This window comes from Lentinus tigrinus (assembly GCF_003813185.1).
Source record: "Lentinus tigrinus ALCF2SS1-7 unplaced genomic scaffold L226scaffold_34, whole genome shotgun sequence".
In the NCBI taxonomy this organism is placed as follows: domain Eukaryota; kingdom Fungi; phylum Basidiomycota; class Agaricomycetes; order Polyporales; family Polyporaceae; genus Lentinus; species Lentinus tigrinus.
The window spans coordinates 24,775-47,093 of NW_027137943.1; the positions used below are offsets into that span (position 1 = coordinate 24,775).

At 56.2% G+C, this 22,319-nt stretch overlaps 11 protein-coding genes across 11 annotated transcripts; 8 read left to right on the forward strand and 3 right to left on the reverse strand.

Annotated features, from left to right (window-relative positions):
- Positions 1-2,055: 2,055 nt before the first annotated feature.
- Positions 2,056-2,974, reverse strand: L226DRAFT_219370 (uncharacterized protein). Its single transcript, XM_067672984.1, has 4 exons — positions 2,713-2,974; positions 2,536-2,554; positions 2,324-2,483; positions 2,056-2,261 (listed from the first exon to the last, which is right to left on the reverse strand). Exons 1-4 carry the CDS (start codon positions 2,893-2,895, stop codon positions 2,171-2,173), a joined length of 453 nt encoding a protein of 150 aa, XP_067531321.1. The 5' UTR covers positions 2,896-2,974; the 3' UTR covers positions 2,056-2,170.
- A 53-nt stretch (positions 2,975-3,027) lies between these two features.
- L226DRAFT_538571 (uncharacterized protein) lies at positions 3,028-3,548 on the reverse strand. Its single transcript, XM_067681526.1, has 2 exons — positions 3,474-3,548; positions 3,028-3,416 (listed from the first exon to the last, which is right to left on the reverse strand). The coding sequence occupies exon 2, from the start codon at positions 3,327-3,329 to the stop codon at positions 3,054-3,056; it is 276 nt and encodes a 91-aa protein (XP_067531322.1). The 5' UTR covers positions 3,330-3,416; positions 3,474-3,548; the 3' UTR covers positions 3,028-3,053.
- A 383-nt stretch (positions 3,549-3,931) lies between these two features.
- On the forward strand, positions 3,932-5,142 carry L226DRAFT_615885 (uncharacterized protein; the record flags this gene model as incomplete). The annotated part of the gene is made up of 2 exons (XM_067686837.1): positions 3,932-4,567; positions 4,629-5,142. The coding sequence occupies exons 1-2, from the start codon at positions 3,954-3,956 to the stop codon at positions 5,140-5,142; spliced, it is 1,128 nt and encodes a 375-aa protein (XP_067531323.1). The 5' UTR covers positions 3,932-3,953.
- A 401-nt stretch (positions 5,143-5,543) lies between these two features.
- On the forward strand, positions 5,544-6,623 carry L226DRAFT_219435 (uncharacterized protein). Its single transcript, XM_067672985.1, has one exon. It carries the CDS (start codon positions 5,583-5,585, stop codon positions 6,537-6,539), a length of 957 nt encoding a protein of 318 aa, XP_067531324.1. The 5' UTR covers positions 5,544-5,582; the 3' UTR covers positions 6,540-6,623.
- Positions 6,624-6,725: 102 nt separating this feature from the next.
- L226DRAFT_469509 (uncharacterized protein) lies at positions 6,726-7,298 on the forward strand (the record flags this gene model as incomplete). Its single annotated transcript, XM_067676228.1, has 2 exons — positions 6,726-6,990; positions 7,036-7,298. The coding sequence occupies 2 exons, from the start codon at positions 6,726-6,728 to the stop codon at positions 7,296-7,298; spliced, it is 528 nt and encodes a 175-aa protein (XP_067531325.1).
- Positions 7,299-7,916: 618 nt separating this feature from the next.
- On the forward strand, positions 7,917-11,438 carry L226DRAFT_562617 (nucleoporin-interacting protein NIC96). The gene is made up of 12 exons (XM_067683510.1): positions 7,917-8,164; positions 8,217-8,556; positions 8,636-8,788; positions 8,850-9,212; positions 9,266-9,429; positions 9,484-9,667; positions 9,719-9,868; positions 9,917-10,040; positions 10,095-10,357; positions 10,427-10,801; positions 10,868-11,062; positions 11,128-11,438. The coding sequence occupies exons 1-12, from the start codon at positions 8,001-8,003 to the stop codon at positions 11,248-11,250; spliced, it is 2,598 nt and encodes an 865-aa protein (XP_067531326.1). The 5' UTR covers positions 7,917-8,000; the 3' UTR covers positions 11,251-11,438.
- A 56-nt stretch (positions 11,439-11,494) lies between these two features.
- L226DRAFT_615888 (uncharacterized protein) lies at positions 11,495-12,715 on the reverse strand. The gene is made up of 4 exons (XM_067686838.1): positions 12,295-12,715; positions 12,173-12,228; positions 11,743-12,106; positions 11,495-11,684 (listed from the first exon to the last, which is right to left on the reverse strand). Exons 1-4 carry the CDS (start codon positions 12,667-12,669, stop codon positions 11,565-11,567), a joined length of 915 nt encoding a protein of 304 aa, XP_067531327.1. The 5' UTR covers positions 12,670-12,715; the 3' UTR covers positions 11,495-11,564.
- Positions 12,716-13,296: 581 nt separating this feature from the next.
- On the forward strand, positions 13,297-14,796 carry L226DRAFT_574428 (uncharacterized protein; the record flags this gene model as incomplete). The annotated part of the gene is made up of 3 exons (XM_067685043.1): positions 13,297-13,488; positions 13,548-13,832; positions 14,452-14,796. 3 exons carry the CDS (start codon positions 13,297-13,299, stop codon positions 14,794-14,796), a joined length of 822 nt encoding a protein of 273 aa, XP_067531328.1.
- Positions 14,797-16,331: 1,535 nt separating this feature from the next.
- Positions 16,332-17,986, forward strand: L226DRAFT_562618 (uncharacterized protein). The gene is made up of 7 exons (XM_067683511.1): positions 16,332-16,367; positions 16,712-16,963; positions 17,018-17,436; positions 17,493-17,586; positions 17,639-17,662; positions 17,714-17,772; positions 17,834-17,986. The coding sequence occupies exons 2-7, from the start codon at positions 16,742-16,744 to the stop codon at positions 17,841-17,843; spliced, it is 828 nt and encodes a 275-aa protein (XP_067531329.1). The 5' UTR covers positions 16,332-16,367; positions 16,712-16,741; the 3' UTR covers positions 17,844-17,986.
- A 113-nt stretch (positions 17,987-18,099) lies between these two features.
- On the forward strand, positions 18,100-18,844 carry L226DRAFT_219494 (uncharacterized protein). Its single transcript, XM_067672986.1, has 3 exons — positions 18,100-18,408; positions 18,473-18,738; positions 18,794-18,844. Exons 1-2 carry the CDS (start codon positions 18,171-18,173, stop codon positions 18,727-18,729), a joined length of 495 nt encoding a protein of 164 aa, XP_067531330.1. The 5' UTR covers positions 18,100-18,170; the 3' UTR covers positions 18,730-18,738; positions 18,794-18,844.
- A 2,564-nt stretch (positions 18,845-21,408) lies between these two features.
- On the forward strand, positions 21,409-22,099 carry L226DRAFT_219503 (uncharacterized protein). The gene is made up of 2 exons (XM_067672987.1): positions 21,409-21,824; positions 21,881-22,099. Exons 1-2 carry the CDS (start codon positions 21,516-21,518, stop codon positions 21,989-21,991), a joined length of 420 nt encoding a protein of 139 aa, XP_067531331.1. The 5' UTR covers positions 21,409-21,515; the 3' UTR covers positions 21,992-22,099.
- The last annotated feature ends 220 nt before the right edge of the window (positions 22,100-22,319 follow it).

The following is a 22,319-nucleotide window of genomic DNA, read 5'->3' on the forward strand; positions in this document are numbered from 1 at the left end:
GCCATGGACTCACTAGCTATAATTCGCCAGGCTCGACGCTCGACGCACTCCCTCGTCTCTCCGTCCTCACTACCACCCCCCACCACCACCACCCCCACCACCACCCGTAGGCGCACCCAGGCCCATTCGACATCCGGCTGGGTAGCCCACGCCTTCCGCCTTTGCCTTTGGATTCGGTACCGCTTACTGTAGATGTCCCGTCGTTGTTGTTGCATCGCGTTGCGTTTCTATGTTATGAATGCCGGTTAATGCTACCTGGCTCCGGGTTTGATACTACCTACTACCTACTGTCGTACAGTACGTGTACTATAGCTATTAGGCCGATTATACATATATACATGTGCGAAATTATCGATAGACTTTCGCGGTTTCCCTGCGCGTGCGTGCGTGTGCGTGGGCGTGTGCGCGGGTGGTGTGGACTTGGACTTGGACATTTGAAAATTGAAGGTGTCGACCCCGGCCGGGGCCCGGGACCGTCAGTGCGATGCGATGCGTCTTGCGCACAGTGCGACGAACCTTCTTATACTAGTAGCTAGTAGCTGGTGGCTAGTGGCTAGTCGCAGGAGAGGCGGGTGTACCGTGTGTGGAACCCTACAGTACGCTTGAGATTGATTGATCGTTGGGCGGAGTTCCGAGTTGGTGACCGTTGGCGGAAGCACTTGTTCACGTTCAAGACAAGGCTCGCTACAGTATAACACACACGCCGCACGCTCCGTACGCAAGCAAGCAAGCAAGCACGTACGATGCGTATTATTTTGATTTTTATTTACTCGAGTACTCGGTGCTCAGGCTCGAGGTACGTGCGTGCCCGAATGCGAAGTCCTCGTGGCCTGTGGCCCGCACCCGTGTCCTTTGTCGCCAGTCGGCCCTTGTGATTGTGAGATGTAGAGAAGTAGAGAAGTAGAAGTGACGTACGTGTGCGAATTGAAACAGTTTGAGTGCATGAGTGCCGCTCGGTGCCGCTCTGAGCTGTGAGCTGTGAGCTGTGAGCTGTGAGCGAGCCCGACTGCTTGGTTACGCGGCTTCTTCACAGTGCCAGCTTCCCAGTGCCTGAGGCCTGAAGAGCAACGCGGCGGTTGTTCCGCCTGACGAACCTGCCTGGTAGTATGGGAACCGGGCCATGTACTGCGTGGGGATCCTGGATCCGCGGCACCGCAGGGGGCCGTGCGAATCACCAGCTCGACGACCTTTCCCTGCTAAGCATAAGCATCTGTATAGTTACTTCGTACTAGCAACGTTGCAGGGGTGGAGGCTGCGAGGCTGCACTGGCCCGCCGGTTGTTCGGTTATCATGGGCTTGCAGCGAGGTTGATCCTTGAAGCTGCGATTTCGTGACCGTGGTTCAAGGCTGATGCCGGCATGTCAATGAGGCTGGCCGTTGTCACAGGCTGCAGCGGCGTGGTGGGGGTGGGGTTGTGCAAGAGTTTGCGGGTCAGCCGGCTGCGGTTTATTCGTAAGTGACCAATGACCGTGCGTGGGGTTGTTCGTAACTTGTGAAGTGCTGCACGGCACGCCGGGGTCGCATGAGGAGAGGAGATGCGGCACTATTCCACGAAGCAGGAGTAGAGTACGTCTTGATTTGGTTTTGATGTGACCATGCTTGCGCTTGATTGACTGGTTCGGGACTGAGGACTCAGGGAGGTAGCGCCATCAGCTCGTTTACCGGCGACCGTCGGAACGGGTGACGGTATAGTAGTCGGTACAAAGGAGAAAGAAGATACTCACCACTGGAGTCTGGCATTTGCACGCGGAGCAACTCGCCAAGGTTGACCGAACGCGCACTCTGCAGTGGCTCGGACTGAGTCCTGGGACAAGCGTCGCTGGCAATGGGCATCCGCTGTACAAGTGTACTGTACTGTACTGTGCCTTCCCATGCTAATGTGTTTTGTTGATCTACAAGACTCGAGTTAGGACAGCTCGCGGGCCCGGTAATCATATACCTTCGCGTACCGTGTCTCGGATTGAGTACTATGTAGTACTTACATACATTGATCCTTGGGATTCTCGCTTGTCCGGTGTCGCAGGGTCGGGGCGGGTCGTGTATGTAAGGCTTGAGGCTTGATGCTCGAGTACGTGGGTCAGCCGGCCACAATCAATAACTTGTAAGTGGTAGCGTGCGCTCCTATTCGTAAAGTGAAGTGCTTCACATCGCACGGGGAGATACAGCACTGTTACACGAGTGACGGTGGCGAAGCAGAGTACGTACGTCTTGACAATGATTGAATGATCGTACCACGCTTGTGCTTGTGCTTGATTGACTCCCTAGAGGGGCGTCACGCCATCAGTTCGTTGCACATGTATGTAAGTAGGTCTGAGGTACTCACCCCAGCATATGCCTGTACAGTATATGCACGCTCGCTTGCAAGTCGTCAATTACGAATCTTGAATCTTGATGGTGCCCCCGCTTCGTCCGCCTCAACCCCCATGAACTGACGGGGCCCCGGGCTGATGGGCGTCGCAGGCGAGCTAATATGTGATGCGTTCCTGATATGAGGGTGAGAGCGAGCCCGAGGAGGAGCGAGGATATCCCGTGTACCGGTTCCCGGGTCCGAACACTGAAGACGGGTCGCGGGTCGCGGGGTCGTGAGGCGCATCAACGACAATGTAGCGACGCGAGGCAGTAGCGTCGTCGAGTTTTGATGCGCAGTCGCGCATAAGTGCATACATAGTAAGTGATCTGGATCTGGATCCTGCGCTGGGTTCAGATACTCACCAAGGGGATCATGATGGCTTGATGCTCGAGCGGGCAGTCCCGAGGGCCGATAAATGGCAGGGTTTGGTGAGAGGAGGCATGTGTATTCGACTGCGCGCTCGGGCCCTTCGTGGCGCTGCTCCAGTGGTCAGTAACTTGCCATATCAGCCGCACGAAGCCACTCGGTGCACAACTGCAGTGCATGCCCGGGAACAAACCTTGTACAAGTGGGTTGTACCCGCGCGAGGCCGTGCAGCGTGTATCTGAATCACAGGCCGCAGAGATGGATCCTGTATCACGCACCCTGGATCAAAGCAAGTACAACTGGTACATCAAGGTGTCGGGGAAAGAGGACGGATGGATCATGGATCAACACATCCACCTGCGGCGTCGGAGGGGGCACTCACATTGAGGCTCGGAGCGCCCGCCGTGCAAAACCTTCCGCTTCCGCGGGTCCTCTGCTCAAGTGCTTGCGGGCGGCTGGCCACAGTTGGCGTCGTGGGGTGCGTGGGTCCGTCGCGCGCGGGAGGCCCATATGGACGTCGTGGAGTGGCAAGATGCGACCGGGAGGAGCGCTGGGACGCTGGGAGTTTGTAAGGCTCGTTTCGTCGAGCTCTCGGGCACGCCGCGGGTGGCATGGTGGAGATCGGGCTGGGTGAGGTGCGGGCTGGGTGTGGGCCGCGCGGTGTGCACCAATAGGACCGGTAGAGTCCGGGGTATGCGTCCTAGATCCTATTGATGGGTACCGGTCAGAAAAGGGTGGTATCCCGGACGGAACTCACAACGATCACTTGAGGTTGTGCGCCGTGCAAGGATGCGGTGGCATGTACTTGGGCTATCGTCTCCGGGTGCACTCCAGACCGTGCACAGCCTGGTTAACCATCCGCAATGGGGATGGTACGCCGACAGAGTTTAAAGTTGTAGTCTGAAATTGTCCAAAGGGTCACCTCCGACGAGTCAGCGAGAACTCTCGTTAGCTCGAATACTGGTGTTAGTCAAAGTTTGGCCTACTTAAACATTGCGAACTGCGGCAGCTGTTATATCAATACAACCAGCCAGAGTGTTCTGCATGGTAGACAACTCGAGGAGGTGACAGTACTTAGGCCAAGTTCACGCTAGAGGAAACAGTGGTGTAAGCGTATGGCCTTGCGCTGGCGCCCACAGCCAAGCGACCGGCAATTGCCGCAAGCCAGCCGCAACTCTGCCGCTTGGTCTCGTACCCCAACGTACAAGTGAGTCGGACTGGAACAACACGACTGCAGATGACTCCCAAGCAACCTCGTCACGAATCCTCCCTGCCATTTACCAGTGCCTCCTCCCCAAAGCTCTGTCGTCTTGATTTGAGGTCTCGTATTGCTCGCCCACGGTGCGATTATCCGAGCTTCAGCCATCTTGCTCTAGGGGGAATCAGGTTGCTTCATAGGAGGGTGATCGGGCTGTTGGCGCGATGTCCCAATCTGGAGAGCCTCGTCATCCACAACATCAAGCAGGGAGCTGTTCCCAACGACCCAGGCTTCTACCTGGATCTTTCCCTCCCTCATCTCCGTCGCGTGGCTCTGAAGGATTTAAGATGGGACTTCCTCCGTCTTTACCTCCAGAAGATACCGAAACATCCGCATAGCTCCCTGCAGGTTCTCGGGGTCGACCGCGAGCTGGAGCGCTGTGATGCAGGTGCGCTCCTCCTTGGTCACCCCATTTCGCCTCCGCAGACAATCCGCATCGGCTTGGAGCGTTTGCCGTTGGAGCCCTCAAATCATACATTGAGCGTAACGTTTCTGAGCTTGCAGAGCTTGGTTCGTGTCGGGACCACAATTCGACCCTCAGCTCATCCTGCTACGGAAGGTCCAGATTGGCTCAAGCGCACGCTACAGGACAAGTCCGCATTGCGGTCCGTCACCGAGGTGTGGCTCCTGAACCTCGCCATGGACGTGGTCCAGCAGTAACTGGTGGGACCCCCTTGATGACCTTGTGCGTGTGGTCCTCGCCGCCCTCCCGGCCCTCGAGGTGGTCTCCATCGCCTTCGATCACTTCCACCAATCCGCCGTCCCGGATTTGCGACTGCTTCCTGACGGTCGCGAGCCGGGATTCGACTCTCCGCGATTGAGGACTGCCCGTATCCTGTTTGGCTACGACGGCGATGTCGAATACCGCAGGATTGTCGATGCAGGACAGTACGAAGAGCTGCTGAAGCCGTGCGAGACGAAGCAGCTCAGCTTGGCGAGGTTGTTGGATCAGCTCGAGACGAGAGCATTCGATTACCTGGACCGTCTTGTCTTACGCGTTGCGTCGCACTTCACCTTTGATGAGGCGGAGCTGGTGCAGCTGAGGGGATGCGTTCCACAGGTGGACGTTGAGTATAGCGACGAAAGGCCGGATATGCCACTTCCCGAGTTTGCTAGAGAGCCGGAAGCATCCGGTTGTCCCTTGTACTGGGCTGGGGTATCATATTGATTCTACCCGCCGAGCTGCATCTTACGACTACTTACTGTACCATGTCCTATCAGCCTCCACCGAGTCGCTGCCTGTAGATGCTTAATGTGGCGTCACCGTTTTATGCATGTCATGACTTATGGTTTCGTTTGTGCTCGAGACACTCGATTCCTTAGAATGTCATTAGATTACGTTGTCCTGTTGAATCAGGAGGGATGTTCCATTCGATGTTGAACTACTTTGAAACTCGGAGGTCACAGAGTGCAAGCGCCATCGCCACGTGAGGACTCGAGCGGCTGTGCGGCAAGCGACGAGATTGTTCGAACTGCGCCCAGCTGCAGCTCGAGCTTTGCCTCGTATAACCATCGGTCAGTAGTAGCTCTCACTTCGTCTCGGCATCATGCCAACTAACCTTGGACATGATCAAAGAGTCCATCGAATCAGCCGATCAGTCACAGACCATGTCGGTTTTCAGCCTGCCGGCCGAGGTTTGGCATCGAATCCTGGAGTACGTTCCCAACACGGAGAACACAGCTGTCTGGCTCAGGACAAGCATGGATATCTCTATGCTCCTCCCCTTGTCTCAAACATGCCGCCGCTTCCGCGATATCACACTCTCCCACCCCGCTCTGTGGCAGTCAATCAGCATAGGTGTCAAGCCGGAACTGCGAGGCCTCATGCGAAACGCGATCGTTCGCAGTCGACCTTGCTCATTGAGCGTACACGTGCGTTTGGCTGCGCCGTCGGAGGATGATGAGAATTGGTCGGAGGACTTGCGTGGACTCTGGCCCGAGGTCAGTGCTCGACTGCGCGAGTTGCACATCGAAGTCTGGCAATTCCATGCACTTCATTGGGACGAGGTGTTTGAATGCCTATATCCGCGACTGGAGTCTTTCTCTTGCGGTAACGCTGCCATAAACGGTAGTGTCCGTGAACCCTTTCCCCCATTTGCTCAAGGTCGAATCTCGCACCTCCACCGTCTCTCTCTCCAATCATGCAGCGTCGTTCCTGGGTGCCATTTTCCTGATCTCACTCATCTCGCACTTCTGGGAAACGACTACATGCAAGACATCTGCATCATCGAGCTCTTGGGTCGCTGCCCCAATCTGCAGAGTCTTATCCTCAGCGCCGGCGGTTTGCGAAATATGGCCAATGAGCCGTACATACCCTCCGAGTCGGATATAATTGTCTCACTCCCCTGCCTCCGCCGTATCACCCTGGTGAATGAAAACAAAGGCGATCCTTTGAGATCATTATATCTCTACCTTCGAAGACTACCGAAGCACCCCGATGGATCCTCCCTGCACGTTCTTGTAGGGAATTGGGTGAATTCAAAACCGGACGACTACCTTGTTGATGGTTCGATTGCACCTGTGAAGACGATCTATATCGGCCTGAAGAAGTCATCCCAGCGCTGATGGGAGCACGACGGCCACCTCTACCACCTCAATGTCGCATATGTCGGCTCGCCAAGTTTTGTTCGTGTTACACAAACCCTGTTGGTGCCGTACGGTGTCACGATCGCCGCATCTTGGCTGAGGAGGGCGCTACTGCAGGAGGATGTGGGCGAAGACACCCGGGTCGGTATGCCAGGCCCACACACGATGTCGAATACGAACACCGTTCTGCAGTTCGTCGCCGACGCGTGGATCGTCAATTTCTGGCCCGACAGTTGGAAAGACCGTGACACCGTTTCAGCGGTCCTGCGTAGATGCCTCTCCGCTCTCCCCGCTCTCGAGGTAGTCTCCATCGTCACCGACCACTTTCAGTGCGACTCAGAGCCAGACATCGGACTTCTTCCTGACGTCCGCGATCCTGGGTTCAACTGTACGCGCCTCAAAACTGTTCGCCTCGTGCATGGCTATAACCGTGACGCAGAGCACCGCCAAATCATACAGGAGGGCCGGTACGGAGATCTGCTGAAGCCGCGCGAAGCGAGACAGCTCAGCCTTTCGAGGGTGTTGAACCAGTTCGAGCTGGGCTCATTCGATTACCTGAATCGCCTTATCCTGAGCATTGCGTTGCGATTCACACTTGACGACGCGGAGCTGGCCCGACTGCGCACATACGTCCCGCACGTAGATGTCGAGTACAGCGACGAATGCCCAGATATGCCCCATGTTGAGTATGCGACAGACCCGGAGGTGAATAGAGTATGGGAAGATACTTTCTACTGACGTGCTTCAATAGCATCGCTCATTTTGCTATACCACCCTGTACGATTGCACTGCACATATGTCACCTACTTCAACATAGTAGCTAAGAACGACTTGCAGACCGGCGATGAACGATGTGACTTTGGCAAGGCTCATACCACTGAAGTTAACCACCCCACGCTCACTCAATTACCCCCCATCGTGTCCAATGGGACGGACATGAGATCAGTAGAATCATGGAAATGCAGCCTGATGACACCTAATAGTAATTGCAATGGAGAAACGTTTCTCATTCATCGTAGCATCACAATGGAAGATCCCAAAGTTCCAACACGGACTAAAAGGTTCGCTTCCGGCTCTCTTGCGAACTCAGGGACCTCGGAGGCATCATGTTAGATGGGTCTTCACTGTAATCGACATCCACGTGTGCGATATATTACCCAGCCGCCCTAGCTCGACCTCGTCCAGCATGCAGCATGAAACATGGTGGCATCCGCAAGATGAGATGCTCGAGGTAGTCAAATCATTGAGTCAAGTAACCTACGGTTGAAGCCTTCATTGAATTCGGGCGTCCATGTCACGTGGGAGATGCCTCGAGACGCGTTGACCGCGAAGGCGCGACAGACGACCTTGTTTTCTCCCGCCACCCATCTCCTGCTCTATGCCCTGCCGTCTGTAGCATTCCCCAACCCGGTTTCACCTATACGAAGACGGCCAGACAAGATGTCCGCAGACCTCTCTGCGCTGCTGAATGCATCCAAAGCGCTGACCTCTCACCTGTCGCGCCCTGACCTACCATCTGTGAATCTCTCGCTTGACCAGATTGAAGCACAATCACGAAGACTCGTCTTGAGACAACCTGGAACCTCTGCAGACACCAGCCGCGCGTAAGTGAGCTTGTCTTTCCCCAGACGACAACCTTCGAACACACGTCTTCAGGAACTACCTACTCGCGCAGGCGCATGTTGATGCGCCTGCGCTTGCGAGTTCCATCGCACATCTCAACACACAAACCACCTTTTCGCCACTTCAGGCGCTCCAGGATACCGATGTCGCAGGCTATCTTCGTCATGCTCATGAACAGAACCTCATTTCTACGATCGAGGAAGGTCGGCGAGAAACGCAGGAAGAGTTCTACCGTGTATTGGAAGACCGTGGACGTAGGGACTGGGAGGCACGAAAGAAGCGAGTGTTTGAGCAGCTGGGAGCACGCGTTGGAGGAGAGAACAGGGCGGTAACGGACCTTAAGAAGAGTACGCATGGAAAGAACCTGTTGTCGGTGAGTGTGTTCAGTCTAGTCTTGCGACATGGAACGGTTGCCGATACACAGTATATTCATCATCAACGTCACTATATAGGCAAGTGTCGGACCGAGTCCGAACCTCCAGATGCAGAGCAAGATGATGGCGTACGACCGCGTTGTCTCGGAGCTCAATACAGCCAGACTTCGTGGCACGTCGTTCCCTATCGTCCACTCCCTCATACAAGCCTCCCTGTCTGCCAACCCGGACGTGAGTTATGGCACCGCTTTGTTCTCCCGTGAGATGGCTCATGCGGTCTGTTTATGATCAGCCTCGTTCGGTCCAAATCACGCACAACTTCCACGTCCTCGCCAAAATCACCGGTGAACCCCCATCGCTGCCTCCAATAGCGCACGCAGGCGCACATATCCTCAACGCGCCCCTCATCGAGCGCAAGTTCGCACGTGCGTATCTCGGCGATCCCGAGTCGAGAGAAGCGGTCGAGCTGCGGAGGCAGATCGCGAAGGGCGCGCGTGAGGCGTTGGAGGAACAGTACTGGGACGTCATTGAGCGGACGTTACAGGCACGTCCAACGGAGGCGCGTCTTGGTGGGGATCCCAGTGTGTCGAACAAAATTCGCGCCTATGTGTTGGTGAGGCATTACCGCAACGGCGAGTGGGAGGACCGGATTGAGGTACGTGCTAGCTCTTCTCGTCTTTGCGACAAGGAGGCTGACGCGACTCGTAGCTTGTGGCGGGCCAACCGTTATGGGCGAAGCTGTTCTACCTTGTTCGGACTGGACACGCGCAGGAGGCATTGGAGGAGGCGATGCGGTATCAACAGGCTATCGAACATCGCGAGTCGAGCTTCCTCAGCCACCTCCGGGCTTGGGTCGAATCGCCAGACAGGCGGTATGTAGTGCAAACCATCCTCTCTAAGTTCCCAGCTGACGAGCAGTCATGCAGGTTACCCAAACCGCACCGAGACCAGCTGCATGCCGCATACAACGCGCATATGCTCCATTCTTCAACGGCAGATCCCTTCAAGCTTGCTCTATACAAGCTCATGGGCAAGATTGACCCGACACGGAGGAGCGTTGCACAGGTTACTGTGACCACCGAGGACTGGCTGTGGTTCCAGCTCTCCATGGTGAGCAACTAACATTCAAAGCGCGAAATTGTATTCTGACTGTCCTCGCAGGTGGATGAGGATGAGCTCGGTGGTTTGAGGGGATTGGCGGAGGTGCTGCTCAACTATGGTGAGCGGCACTTCGATGGTGCGCCCGGGCAGAAGGGTACCAAGAGGGGCGTTTGGGCTGGCGTGCTCCTGATGTGTGGGCAGTTTGAACGGGTAAGTGCGTGCTTCTGTTCGAAAGTCCTACGCTAAGCACCTCGACAGGCTGTCGCGGCACTCTGGGACCATCACGAGACGGAGGTCGAGGCAGTACACCTCGCCATCGCACTTGCGTACCATGGCCTCTTGCGCGTCCCCTCACGAGCTGAGACGTCTGATGTTACGCCTCGTAAGTCTCACCCGCGGCGACATCTCTGGATGACTTAGCTGACTTGTGCTTCAGTCACACTCTCTCCCGTGTCGCCGCCTGCTCTCAGTCTCTCGACCTTGATTTGGCGCTATGTTCGCCAGTTCGTCCGGATGGATGCCCGAGAGGCACTACAGTACGTATACTGTGTGTGCCTCGGTGCAGACCAGCCTGGAGGCGTCGGGAAGGAGCAGGTCGAGAACGCATGGGAGCTCGTCCGCCGCATCATCGTCCTCTCCAACACTGGCGCGGCATGGGAAGAGCTCGTTGGTGGCTTCCGTCCGGATGGAACACGATTCGTACGTCGCATCTCCGCGTATCTTGTTGGTGCAATTGCTTAAGCTCAGCACCTCCCTCTCCCCCTTCAGAGCGGCGCGATCGAGCAGAGCGCATCCCTTCTTAAGCTCGAGGACACGCGCGAGTACAACGAACAGATCCTCATCCGCGCTGCCAAGTCGTCCGCAGAGGCGGACCGCATCCCCGAGGCGATCAAGCTGTACAACCTCGCGGGCGACTACGCGACGGTCATCGGGGTGCTCGCGCACGCGCTGGGCAACACAATTGCGCAGCCGAGCGTCGACGAGAAGGCGCGTGCCATCGAGCGTACTGCCGCAGACATCCTGCGGCACTACGAGCGCACGAACCGCGCGGTGGGCAAGGAGCGCGATGCGGTCATCCGGCTGTTGCGCGTGCGCGAGGCGATGGACGCGAAGGACGCCGGGAGAGTCGAGACTGCTTTGGAGGTGCGTGTTCTTGCGTGTGCTCTGTGGGATGTGGACGGGTTGCTGAGTGCTCGTTGGGGGATGCAGCTTATGGAATCGACGGACCTCATCCCGATGGATGGAGACGTGGCGAAGATCACGAAGCGGGCGGAGGAGTTCCGCGAGCTTCCGGATGCGTTGCAGCGCAACCTGCAGACATTCCTCACGCTCACGATGGACGTCCTCGCCGCTGTACACCAGAAGACGAAGGCATCGTCGTTGCCCGACGTCACGCGGCAGATGGTGCGTTATTCCCGCTCTATCGCTTGTCGGATGAATGCTGATGGTATGACGTGTGTTTCGAGCAGACTCTCGCGTCACTCCGCAAAAAATCGAGGTCGCTCATCATATTTGCGGGCAACCTCAAGTACAGGATGTCGCCCGATGTGTATTCGTATCTCGCACGGCTCGACGTGGAGATTGCTCTGTAACTGCTAGGACTACGATGCCTTGTACCACGATATTCATGATTTCGTTACCTTCCCTTGGTACTCACACATCTGAACGTGACTATACTATGTTCATATACGATACAAGGGACGATACGTACCGGTCCACGATTGCGCAGCATATAACAGCATGAGGCACTTACCGACGGTTATACGGACTACAAGAGAGGCGTTGCTCTGCGTGGATGGTGAATGAATTCAACGCATCCACGGGAAGTGTAAGCATGGATGGTCGTCTCCATTCAAGGAACAAGCACCTACAGGAGATTGAGTCACATCTCGCCACCAACACCAAGTCACCGCTGCGCCGGCAACATATCCTCGTCCTCGTCCTCTTCAACGCTCTCTTCCTCCTGCTGGATATTGTCACGGTTCACTTGGGCGCCACCTTGCTGGGCGTGCTCGTTCCTGCGGGACTAAGCACGAAGTCCTGAGTATGAATACGAATGTGCAGAGAATAGGGACAAAACGCACGTGGTAGATTGCCGTCCAGTACCCACTCCAGTACATCGCGGTCATCGCGCGGGAAAACGCCTCGTCCTGGCTTACCATCGCCATTTCGCTACCTGTACCTACACCGGACATCCCGTCCATTGTCGGGACGGCCATGAGAGGGCCTGCAGCAACGGTTGCTGCAGCTGCGAGGGAGGGGTCGTGTGACGGGACGAACGTGTCGAAGTTGAGCGGGGTGGAGTTCGCCCCGGTATCTGCGGATGCATGGAAATCGGCTTCGTGGGTGCTTGTGCCGTTTGTGGTGGCGACAGCAGGTGCATAGGACCCGCTGGCTTTTTGTTTTGAGCTCGATTTGGAGGTTGGGGCTGGCGGGACGTTGTACCAACTGCTTGAAACATGCGGTGTAAGTACCGCAGGACAAGCTGGGAGAACGCGAGGAGCGAATACATACAGCGGAGACTTCTTCACTGACTCTTTCTTCCAATCCTTGCCGGGACCATGATAGGCCTGCGAGAGCGATGACGAAATCAGCACCGGATGGGCAGCGGAACTTGCTCAGAGCGAGACACGTACCTCGTACTCCGCCGCTGCACTGTTCCACGCGTCGATTAGCGCAGAATCGTCCCAGATCTCGTCATGCGTGAGTTCCCTGCTCTCCTCCTCCTCCTCCTCTTCGTAATACTCAGCAGCCTCCCCGTCCATGCCGGCTCCCGTGGTCGCCGGAGAGGCTGTCGCTGGCGTATCGTCGTAGGTCATAGGGAGTGCCTGATTCCCAGGATCGTCCCAGTGCTGTTGCTGTGACCTGAAGCCGCCCTGGCGCTGGTTTGGAGTTGTCTTCCTCTTCTTTGGTGGAGGGTGCGCTGCAGTAGCGTTTGTATGGGTTTGGGTAAGGGTGGGTGCCGGTTGAGGCGTCGTTGTTATGTCGTCGTAAGAGATGAGTGGTCGCATATGTTGATCAAGATGTGGGTTTAGCAAGAGAAAAGAACAGCGATTAGAGACAATGGAGGGGAGCGCGAAGGATGTTTGCCAGCAAGCGCCTGCTCCGAGTCGGATCCCGCATAAATCATAACCTCATGTACGGACTGCGGGAAATTCCGAACCATCTTCCCGTAGTCCACCACCACAACTGCAGCGGACCTCACAACTCGGCTAACGTGTACAGGCCATGGACGGAGACGAGACTATACCCGTGCGTAGTATGGAGGATCTCACAATCTCGCAACCGTAGCGGGAGGCATCCTTCACGCATCTCAACTCTAGATTGACAAGACTATGTAGATAACTACCCTCCCTAGGGTGTTCTCGTGCAAACTATGAGAGACACGACACTATCCCTATCCCTTCATCGATGTGAGCTAATGAAATCTGGCTCGAAGGCTGACTTTGCTCGGGGCGTACCGGCTCGACGGACTACTATTCGCTTCCCACAGGAGGGCGGCACGCATGCCAGCCTCCGCCTCTCCTGGGTATAAGGGCTCTCCACCGTGTCCCCATCCTCCTCTCCAGAAACCACCACCATCTCATCGTTGCATGCACACCTACTCGTACTTATTCCATCCCACTCGCCCACCTGACATGTTCGCCGTCTATCATCCTACTCGTCCTCCCGACCCCTCTTCCACCCGGGGCCAGGGTACAAGCCTTCACGGCCACCACCCCCCGGGTCTCCGCTTCTCGTGTGCGGTGCATATGCTCCCTCAGCCGGTCAAGTTCGACTTCGCGGACGCTCTTCTCGACGATACTCCTTGGCGGGCATCACTGCACTATGTGAGTGCCTACCGGCTCATACCCTCGAGCATCTAACTCATCTCGGTCCCTTCAGCCAGCCCTCATCAGGACAACAACCTCCGTTGTCGCGTCCGCACGTCATCCCGGAGCCCACAGCAAAAACACGAGACCAGATCGAGTACTGCAGAGTCGTCGACGTCCCGGTACCATTCAGTGCCGGCCTGCACTATGCCCTCGCGCATACGCAAGTCCGCTCAGCAACACTCGTGCTCTTCTCTTTATCTCTTTCCGTTGTCCGACTCGTCTCTTCTCTTCGCCCTGGACTCTCCGAAATCTCTTGCATGCGCGGGATCTTCTACGACTACGATTGCTACATGGACATGGTGAGTACTCTAGCTAGAGTACATCGTGCTACCCTTGCCAACGCGTTCCTAATCCTGTGTCCACAGCGCACCTGCCCCTCAACTCAACTCCCCCCCCCCGGTCACCCCAGAAGTGCGAGGACGCAACTTTAGGTGAGCTGGACGTCACCAGCATCTCCCAGCATTTGTTGAACGCGAATGTCAGACCACAAACACCTGTCGCCCGCCTCAGCAACAGGGCACGATGCTCTTCCAGACTTCTTACTTGCGCCACGTAGGAGCTGGGTGGAGGATGGGGTCGTCTTCCTGAGAGGAACCTGGCTGACCTGAGTCGAGGCTTTCGGTCTTGGATTGCCTCTGTATACATCTCCGCATGCTGCATCCTGTCCACGCAATCAATCCCGCGCTCGCTTGGACTCCTGCTGTGCCCGACTGACGTCTCAGCTTTGAACTGAGGCGAAAACTTGTGTCTTCCGGCTGCGGGGCTCACGACTATTCTTGTACAGTTCTATCAGTGTCTTGCCCTGGAATTGGTTGCCCCGATTATCTTTTCTCCATTAGAGATGCCGGTCGAATGTGATTCACAGCAAGTACGGAACGTACCGGTTCGACGGACTACTACTCGCTTCCCCCAAAACAGATGGCGGCGCGCATGTCAGCCTCCACCTCTCCTGGGTTTAAGGGCGCTCCGCCGCGTCCGCTTCTTCCTCTCCAGAAACCACCATCATCTCATCGTTGCATGCACACCTACTCCTACCTATTCCACCCAACCCGTCCACCTGATATGTTCGCCGTCTATCATCCTACTCGTCCTCCCGACCCTCCCCTACCCGGGGCCATGGTACAAGCCTCCGCGGCCACCACCCCCCGGGTCTCTCCGCTTCTCGTGTGCGGTGCCTACGCTCCTCCACCGGTCAAGTTCGATGCCGCGGACGTTCCTCTCGACGATACTCTTTGGCGGGCGTCGCTCTACCAGGCGTCTTGACCGATCCCGTCCCCCGCGGTCAGCCCCGCTCAAGACAACATCGTTCTTCGTCGCGTCCACACGTCAGCCCGGAGCCCATAGCAGAAACACGAGACCAGATCGAGTGCTGCAGAGTCGTCGACGTCCCGGTACCATTCAGTGCCGGCGTGCACCATGCCTCCGCGCATACGCAAGTCCGCTCAGCAATACTCGTGCTCTTCTCTCTTTCCTTCATCTCTTATCTTTATCCGGCTCGTCTCCTCTCTTCGTCTTGGACTCTCTCGAAACCTCTTGCGCGCGCGGGACCTCCTACGATTGCGACGTTTGTATTTGCTACGTGAACATCGTGGTGAGCGCAACACAGTCTTCATACTTTATGAACGCTCTTCTGATACGGCATGCTCAGGAACGTCTCACGAGGATCGTTTGGACCACGGCGGCCAAGAAGCTCTCAAGGACACGACCGCGAAGTGATCGGGCGCGGCTTACTGGCTCTGGTGCCTTTCGTCTCGGGCTACCACTGTAAACGTCCCTGTGTATGCCGCCTCGACCATCGCTGCTCATGTTCTGGGGAGCGGCAACCCCTACTATTTCGACGGCCAGCGTCTATCAAAGAGATAACGAAGATCCGGCGTCAAAACAACGCATAATCAGCCAGATCACAGAAATCTCATCTTATCGCCTTACAGATAAGGCTTCGTGCCGTGTTCAGAGGGGTGCTCTATGGTCATCTCTGTGTAGCACCTGTTTCCCTTTTGTATCACCTGGAGAAACCTCATTAAAGCATACTATCAACTATTGTGACTGTATTATAGGTGTTCATAAAGGTGTCAAGCTCACTATGTAGGTTTTATTGCTGGGAAACATGGAGAATGCAACGGTCACGTGACCAGATGCAATGACGAGCCCATTTTGGCCATTGCTTTCCGCCTACATTCTGGCAGATAAATTCAACGTATATTTACGCAGTATGTTCCTATTACCTCTGTGCAAGTTTGGGAGGGATATTTGCAGTTTTGGGGCCACAAATACTGCTACTTTATGGAACCCCTATGAGCGCCTAAACGTGTTGGCCCACAAAGTGCCAACTTTCTGCAGTCCGCTGCTTGCAATTATATCGGGAAAAAATTGCTGCATTTGATTCTATGAGCATTTTTACATAGATTCTTCCGTACACTTTCTTTTTAAGCTAGGTAAAACAACGGCAAATGCGAGTACATGAACCTTGCTGCACCCTTGTAACGGAGTTCCTACCACTTACAGTCTTCCCCACGGAAATCGACACGGAAGAAATTCTTAATAATTGTGATTCTCGATGAATCACGCAAACTCGAACCTTATCGGAGGGCAATAGCGGACTGCAGAAAACGGGACCATGGAAGCTGCACCATTTCAGCCACTCAGTTGAGCGTCTATGTGACACACTAGTGAAGAGATTAGTCGGCATCTCGGCATATATTATCTACTCCTTAGACGCGGGTAAGGCGCTTGGCCGCGCGCTAACGATTTCTCGCAGGGCGTTGCCTACCCCCACATGTTCATCATTCGGTCGTGCTCGCAATCAAACTTCCCGCCTGCCTGTACTGCACAGCGTATGTCTGTCTTCGTCTTATGTCTTATGCCGAGGTGGAAATGTCCAATACCACTGTCTTGTCTCCGCGGCGTCCTCTTGTACTGGCCATGGCATGAACGTCGGGACACTCACGTTTGTTTTCGTATCACTGAGTATAATCTCGTTTTTGGCGGTATGAAACGCGGTCACGCGCGTTTTCGCCAATCCTGGTGACGCGTTCAGCGCCACTCTGCGACGTGTTTGCTCTCTTGGCTGTCAAGACATGGTGTCGTCGCTGTCGATGACGCCGCCTCACTCGCATGATAAGCGACTTGATTTCGCCACCATTTCGCTCACCAGTCCTTCTGCTCTCCCCTGCCTTAGCTTCTCCGCGCATTTGCACCTGCCTCCGTCATGGCGAAGCCGAAGGCGACTCATGAATGCTACTGCAACGAGCTCTGCGGGGGCGTTTGGCGACCTGTGACAAAGAAGCAATACCGCGAGCACTCCAAGTACCGCAACAAGGGTCTCATTGAAGCGCTCAGGCGTCTCAAGCAGATTATGGACGAAGAATCGAATGGCGGACAGGGCTCATCTGGAATGAACAGAATGTCAGCGGCTGGGCGGGGGACGGAGGTGAGTTTGGACACGCATATATGCATTCTATGGTGACAGACAGAGGTGACCCAGGGGAAGACTAACCCGCCGAGGGCAGACTCGGACGGTGCCAGTGGTGCGCCAGCCACGGTTTCGAGGCGTTCAACCATGCAGTCCTTCCCACTGGGTCAGCATGTCCCTTCGCGTAGCAATCAACCGTATCCGGCACCATTTTTCACCGTCCCTGTGTCTCAAAGCCGTGCTTCTCCTGTCATTTCGGGTCCCGAACCTGATGGGAGTGCCCGCGCATCTCACACTTCGCCGCCTTCAATATCTGCGCCCCCGACGACAATCTCCTCGCTCCCTTCAATCGCCACCCTATCGACTACAGAGCCCGCTGGCCTGTCCATGACACACCCGGACGACGCCGGAGACCATCACAATCACCCTCGCCAGCGTGCTCCACGTTCTGCCGGTGCGTGGCCACCTAATGATGACATGCAGACTGCAAAGTACGTCTTCGCAATCCAACGTCTACCAGGAGTATCGACTGATTCACAATCGCCAGGTGGTACTATGCAAGGCAGTGGTATGCTGCCACCAGCGGCACGCTCAAAGACTTCGAAGTGCACTTCAAGAGCTTGTCCAAGGAGGAGAAGCAGGTGCGTCGCCGCTAACTCCATTGTGGTTAAGATTCTCAAGGATTGTCAACAGAAACAGCGCAATGACTATGCCAGGGTACGTATGTATGCACCCTCTGTCTCTTTCAGTGCTAATCTCCATCTGCAGCTAAAGAAGAAGTCCCGACTCCGGGTCCGCACCTGTCCGCTAAGCACTGTTCCCTCCCTGTAAGCCATCCTCCCAGTCACCTGTCCGGCTTGCTAACCGCGTGCATTGATGGCTTCCAAGCTCACTTTGATAACTGGGCACACCCCGCCGTATACGCATCAGCACGAAGGGGACGAAGGACTGAATAATTCGATTGTGAACGTACGAAGCTTGTACTTAGTATCATACGCAATGTGGTCATACATTCGAGCTGTATTATCTCTCATCCGAGCGTAGTTTTATTCGGGACGGCCTTGCGCAGGCTGACAGCAAACGCGGAACGTACCGGCTCGACGGACTACTATTCGCTTCCCGCAGGATCGCGGCACACATGCCAGCCTCCACCTCTCCTGGGTATAAGGGCGCTCCGCCGCGTCCTTCTCCTCCTCTCCAGAAACCACCACCATCTCATCGTTGCATGCACACCTACACCTACCTATTCCACCCAACTCGCCCACCTGACATGTTCGCCGTCTATCATCCTACTCGTCCTCCCGACCCCTCCCCCACCCGGGGCCATGGTACAAGCCTTCGCGGCCACCACCCCCCGGGTCTCTCCGCTTCTCGTGTGCGGTGCCTACGCTCCGCCACCGGTCAAGTTCGACGCCACGGACGTTCCTCTCGACGATACTCTTTGGCGGGCATCGTTCTACCAGGTGAGTGCTCATGCACCTCTCGGTACCCTCCAGCGTCTTACCCGATCCCGTCCCCCGCGGTCAGCCCTCCTAAGGACAACATCCTTCGTCGTCGCGTCCACACGTCAGCCCGGAGCCCACAGCAGAAACACGAGACCAGATCGAGTGATGCAGAGTCGTCGACGTCCCGGCACCATGCCCTCGCGCACCCGCAAGTCCGCTCAGCAATACTCGTGCTCTCGCCTCTTTTCTTTATCTTTTCTCGTCATCGTCATTCGGCTCGTCTCCTCTCTTCGCCTTGGACTCGCGCGCGGGACCTTCTACGATTGCCACATGCGATAGGTGGATATGGTGAGTACCCTTAAGCTAGCTCTTTATGTCCACTTCGCTCATCCTGTTTACACAGCGGACTCCCCGCTCCTCGACCTCCCTCCGGTCAGCCCAGAGGTACTAGGCCGTGATTCCTGGTGAGCATCTCTACTGGCCCTTACGAGTATCGCGTTGGTGCTGAACGTGGAAGTCAGACCACAAACCTGTCACCCGCCTCTGCTACAGGATACGATACTCGTCTAGGACTTTGAGGAGGAACCTGCCTGGCTAGCCTGAGTCGAGTTGTTCGCTCGGATTACTGCTGTGTACGTCTCGACATGCTGCACTGTCCCCCAATCGCTGCTTCGATTCATGCAATCAATATCCCGCTCGCTTAACATCTGCCTTGTACTGCTCACGCAATTGCTCCGAGTTGAGGTTCGCCGTACGCTAGTAGCGCCCGCGTTGCGCGTCGCGACGCGTCGACGCGTGACGTCATCATCTTCGCATACTACCTCTGAACCCGGTTCTCCGACTTTAAGTGCGACCTCCACGACTCGATTCACTCGATCAAGCTCACGCTTTGAACAGACAGCATTATACCTTCTGCGTATTACCGTCCGCACTACGTTTGTCAACCTTGTCTGTAGCTGCTGTTGCAGGAACTGCCGCCATCGAGTGATGTGGTCACTCCAAGGACGAGGGGTGGACTTCTCTGTCCATCGCGGGGATCGCAGGGTACGTTGTCTTCGGACACAAGGTCAAGTATTATTCTGAGATGTTGATTCTAGACAGAAATCCTTCGGTCATAACAATGACCTGACTGCGACGTGGCATACCCTTGAAGAACTCCTTGAAGTGTCACCCTGGACAGCAGAACGAGCACGCTGCGCCCAAATTGGCTTTGGAAAGATACTGCATCAAGGGCTCTGGAACCCTGCGGAAGCTTCATTCCCAAATACGTGGCCTTGTTAGATTTTGCGATTCAAATTCTGTTCGCCTTGGCCCTCCGTATTGGAGGCTGTTCCCTTCTTTTGGTGTCCGCAAGGTGCGTGTCGCTGCTATCAGATATCAGGACGTGCGACGCAATTTTGCCCCTTCTGACCCGCACGTTGGATGTGCTCAGAATTGGGGGTGTCTTGCCGATCTTTCACAGCCATATCGATCATGTGCATATGGTGCTGTATGTCCTTGCGCAGGGCGCAGCATCAGCTGAACAATTGCAAAGGCCGCCCGAGTCCTAGGATTCCTCGTGTTGAGGTCCGAGGGTGCTTCTGAGAACAAGGGCCGATTACACCAATCGGGCAATAGATGGAGGCGACGCCCACTCGGACAAACATGGCGCAAACACCACTCAAACTGAGACTCTTCCTGCCCGCCGAGTCTCGACGACGCAGGTAGAGATGCGACCGCTGTCCTCCTGCACGACATCGCACATGTAGAGTGGTGCAGGGCCCAGGTTAGGGAAGCACGGGCATACTTGCCACTGTTCGAGTGCGGAGAGGCTTACTCCTAGCGATTCCCTTGGCCTTGCCCTCTACTCGCCGCCCAAAGAATCTCCGCTGATTATCGCGAGGCCATCCACCCACGCCAGAAGCAGCTGGTCCCTGCCTTACGCCTTTCTGGGCAAGAGCGCCCATGCGTCCACCGGAGCTGGAACCAGCTCACGGAGACCCGAACGAGGGTGTTCCTCGAGGCTGGCGGAAGTCCAATCAACCGCGGAGGGTGCCGGTGGTGTCAGCCTCTGCGCTATAAAGGGCCCAGCTCTTCGCCCTCTCCTCTTCACCCAACTTCACCCACCACCACCACCACCACCATGTCCTATGCGACTCAACGCGGCCTTCTTCCGCCGCTCATGCATTACTATATGCATCGCTAACAACAACACCAACTTCACCATCACCACCGCCAAGCCGTCATGATCCAGACAACCTCAGGACCGCACGGGCACGATGCAACCAGGTACGCCACTCGACCACGCCATGCCCGCCACTTTCCTCACCGCTCGCTCCAGCGTCGATGCCCAGGTCGCCACAGTGTGAAAACGTACGTCTCTCGTCCTCACCTCCCTTGACTTGACCACGGCTGACGTCGGATCAGGTAATCAGTAACACTGCGGTGTGCCGTTCCCGGTCAACAGTGGCCAACACTACTCGCCCTGGCACTCGCCCGCGCGCGGCTGCTATGACGGGGCTTGAGTGGGTGATTAGGCCCGGCGTCGATGCTCCGCAGCCTCGTACAACCACATCGCTACGCGACACGTGGTTCGTCAATGGCTGTCTCGGGGTGTAGCCGGGTGGGATTCCTGCGCCGCTCGTCGGCCAGATTTCCTCACGGACGCCAAAACCGACAACGTGCCGCTGGCATGGGTGGCGACGTACGCGCTCGGGTCCACTCACTTCACTCCCCTGCTAGCTCTCCCGCTCTTTCGCGCGGAGTTCTTTCGCATGTGTTGTGTACCGTGGTGGACCCGGCGTCCTGTCGCCAGCGGGGAGGCTTGTATCGATGGTGCGTCCTGATCGGCCGCGTTTGTTCTTTGCCGATACCTAACCCCATCCTCATCACTGCCAGGAGGTGTTCGGAGGCTTGTTCACCTCGATCGTGAAGACTCCCCGGGGCAGGGACCCCAACACAGATTCCCGGCGTGCGACGTTCGACCTGCGCCGTCCTTAGCACGCGGTCCCTGTGAGTAGTGTCTAGAAGTAACCGATACTATCGCATCGGCGCGGCAACTGCGACCTCACCGGACCACCCTGCACGCGACGCTGTCCGCTGAGCGTGCGGTCCGGGTGGGCAGCCTTTAAGCATGGATTAAACCAATGCGGCAGCCCTCCGGACCACCCCTCCCACGCGCAGCGACGCAAGAGTACGCGTTAATGTGGGAGGCAATGAACTCAAAAACGAACCACGCGTATGTGTTCTTTGCCCGCTCTGGAGCTGACATTCTTTTGTTTTATTGTTGTGCGCTTGCATGCGAGCACCCAAAGTTTCGCCAGGGCGGCGCTGTACGCCAAATGACCCGTGCGTACCGTCGCCCTCGGCCTGGGATGCACAACCGCACCAAGCGTGAAGACAGGCAGTGGGGCCAGGTGGACTCAAGCGGTCTGCATCCACCCGGGCGTCACTCGGTGAGTTGCGCATTCCTCGAACATATAGACGTTGGCTGACTTGCCTGACCCCTTAGGACAGGTGGAGTTGTTGGATAACGTTGGCTCGGTGCAAACCGCGACGGGCAGGATCTCCTCTTTCGACTCGAGGAGGCTGCGCCGTACGTGCGTTGCATAGTACGGGCTAGCGTAAAGTGGCCGACCTCGGAAGAAGAAGATAAGATGTGAGAGAGCTCGACAGAAATAGGAAGATCGACGCCGCTCGGAGGACTCTGGAACTGGAAGCGAGTCTCCGAGTCAAGAACGGCCCCGAGGTACGGTCGTCTGTTCCCATTGCGGTGCGGACGTTCCTGGCGCAGGCCTCTTCGTGGCCCTCGGGATTAGTACCTGCTCGCGCGGGGAAGCTAACGTGCGCCGAAACCCTGGTCAAGTGGCTTGCTAGTGTTGTGTTTCCCTCTTGTCTCGTATACCTGTGAACGATACATGCGCAGTAGTACCAATATAATGTACCCTATT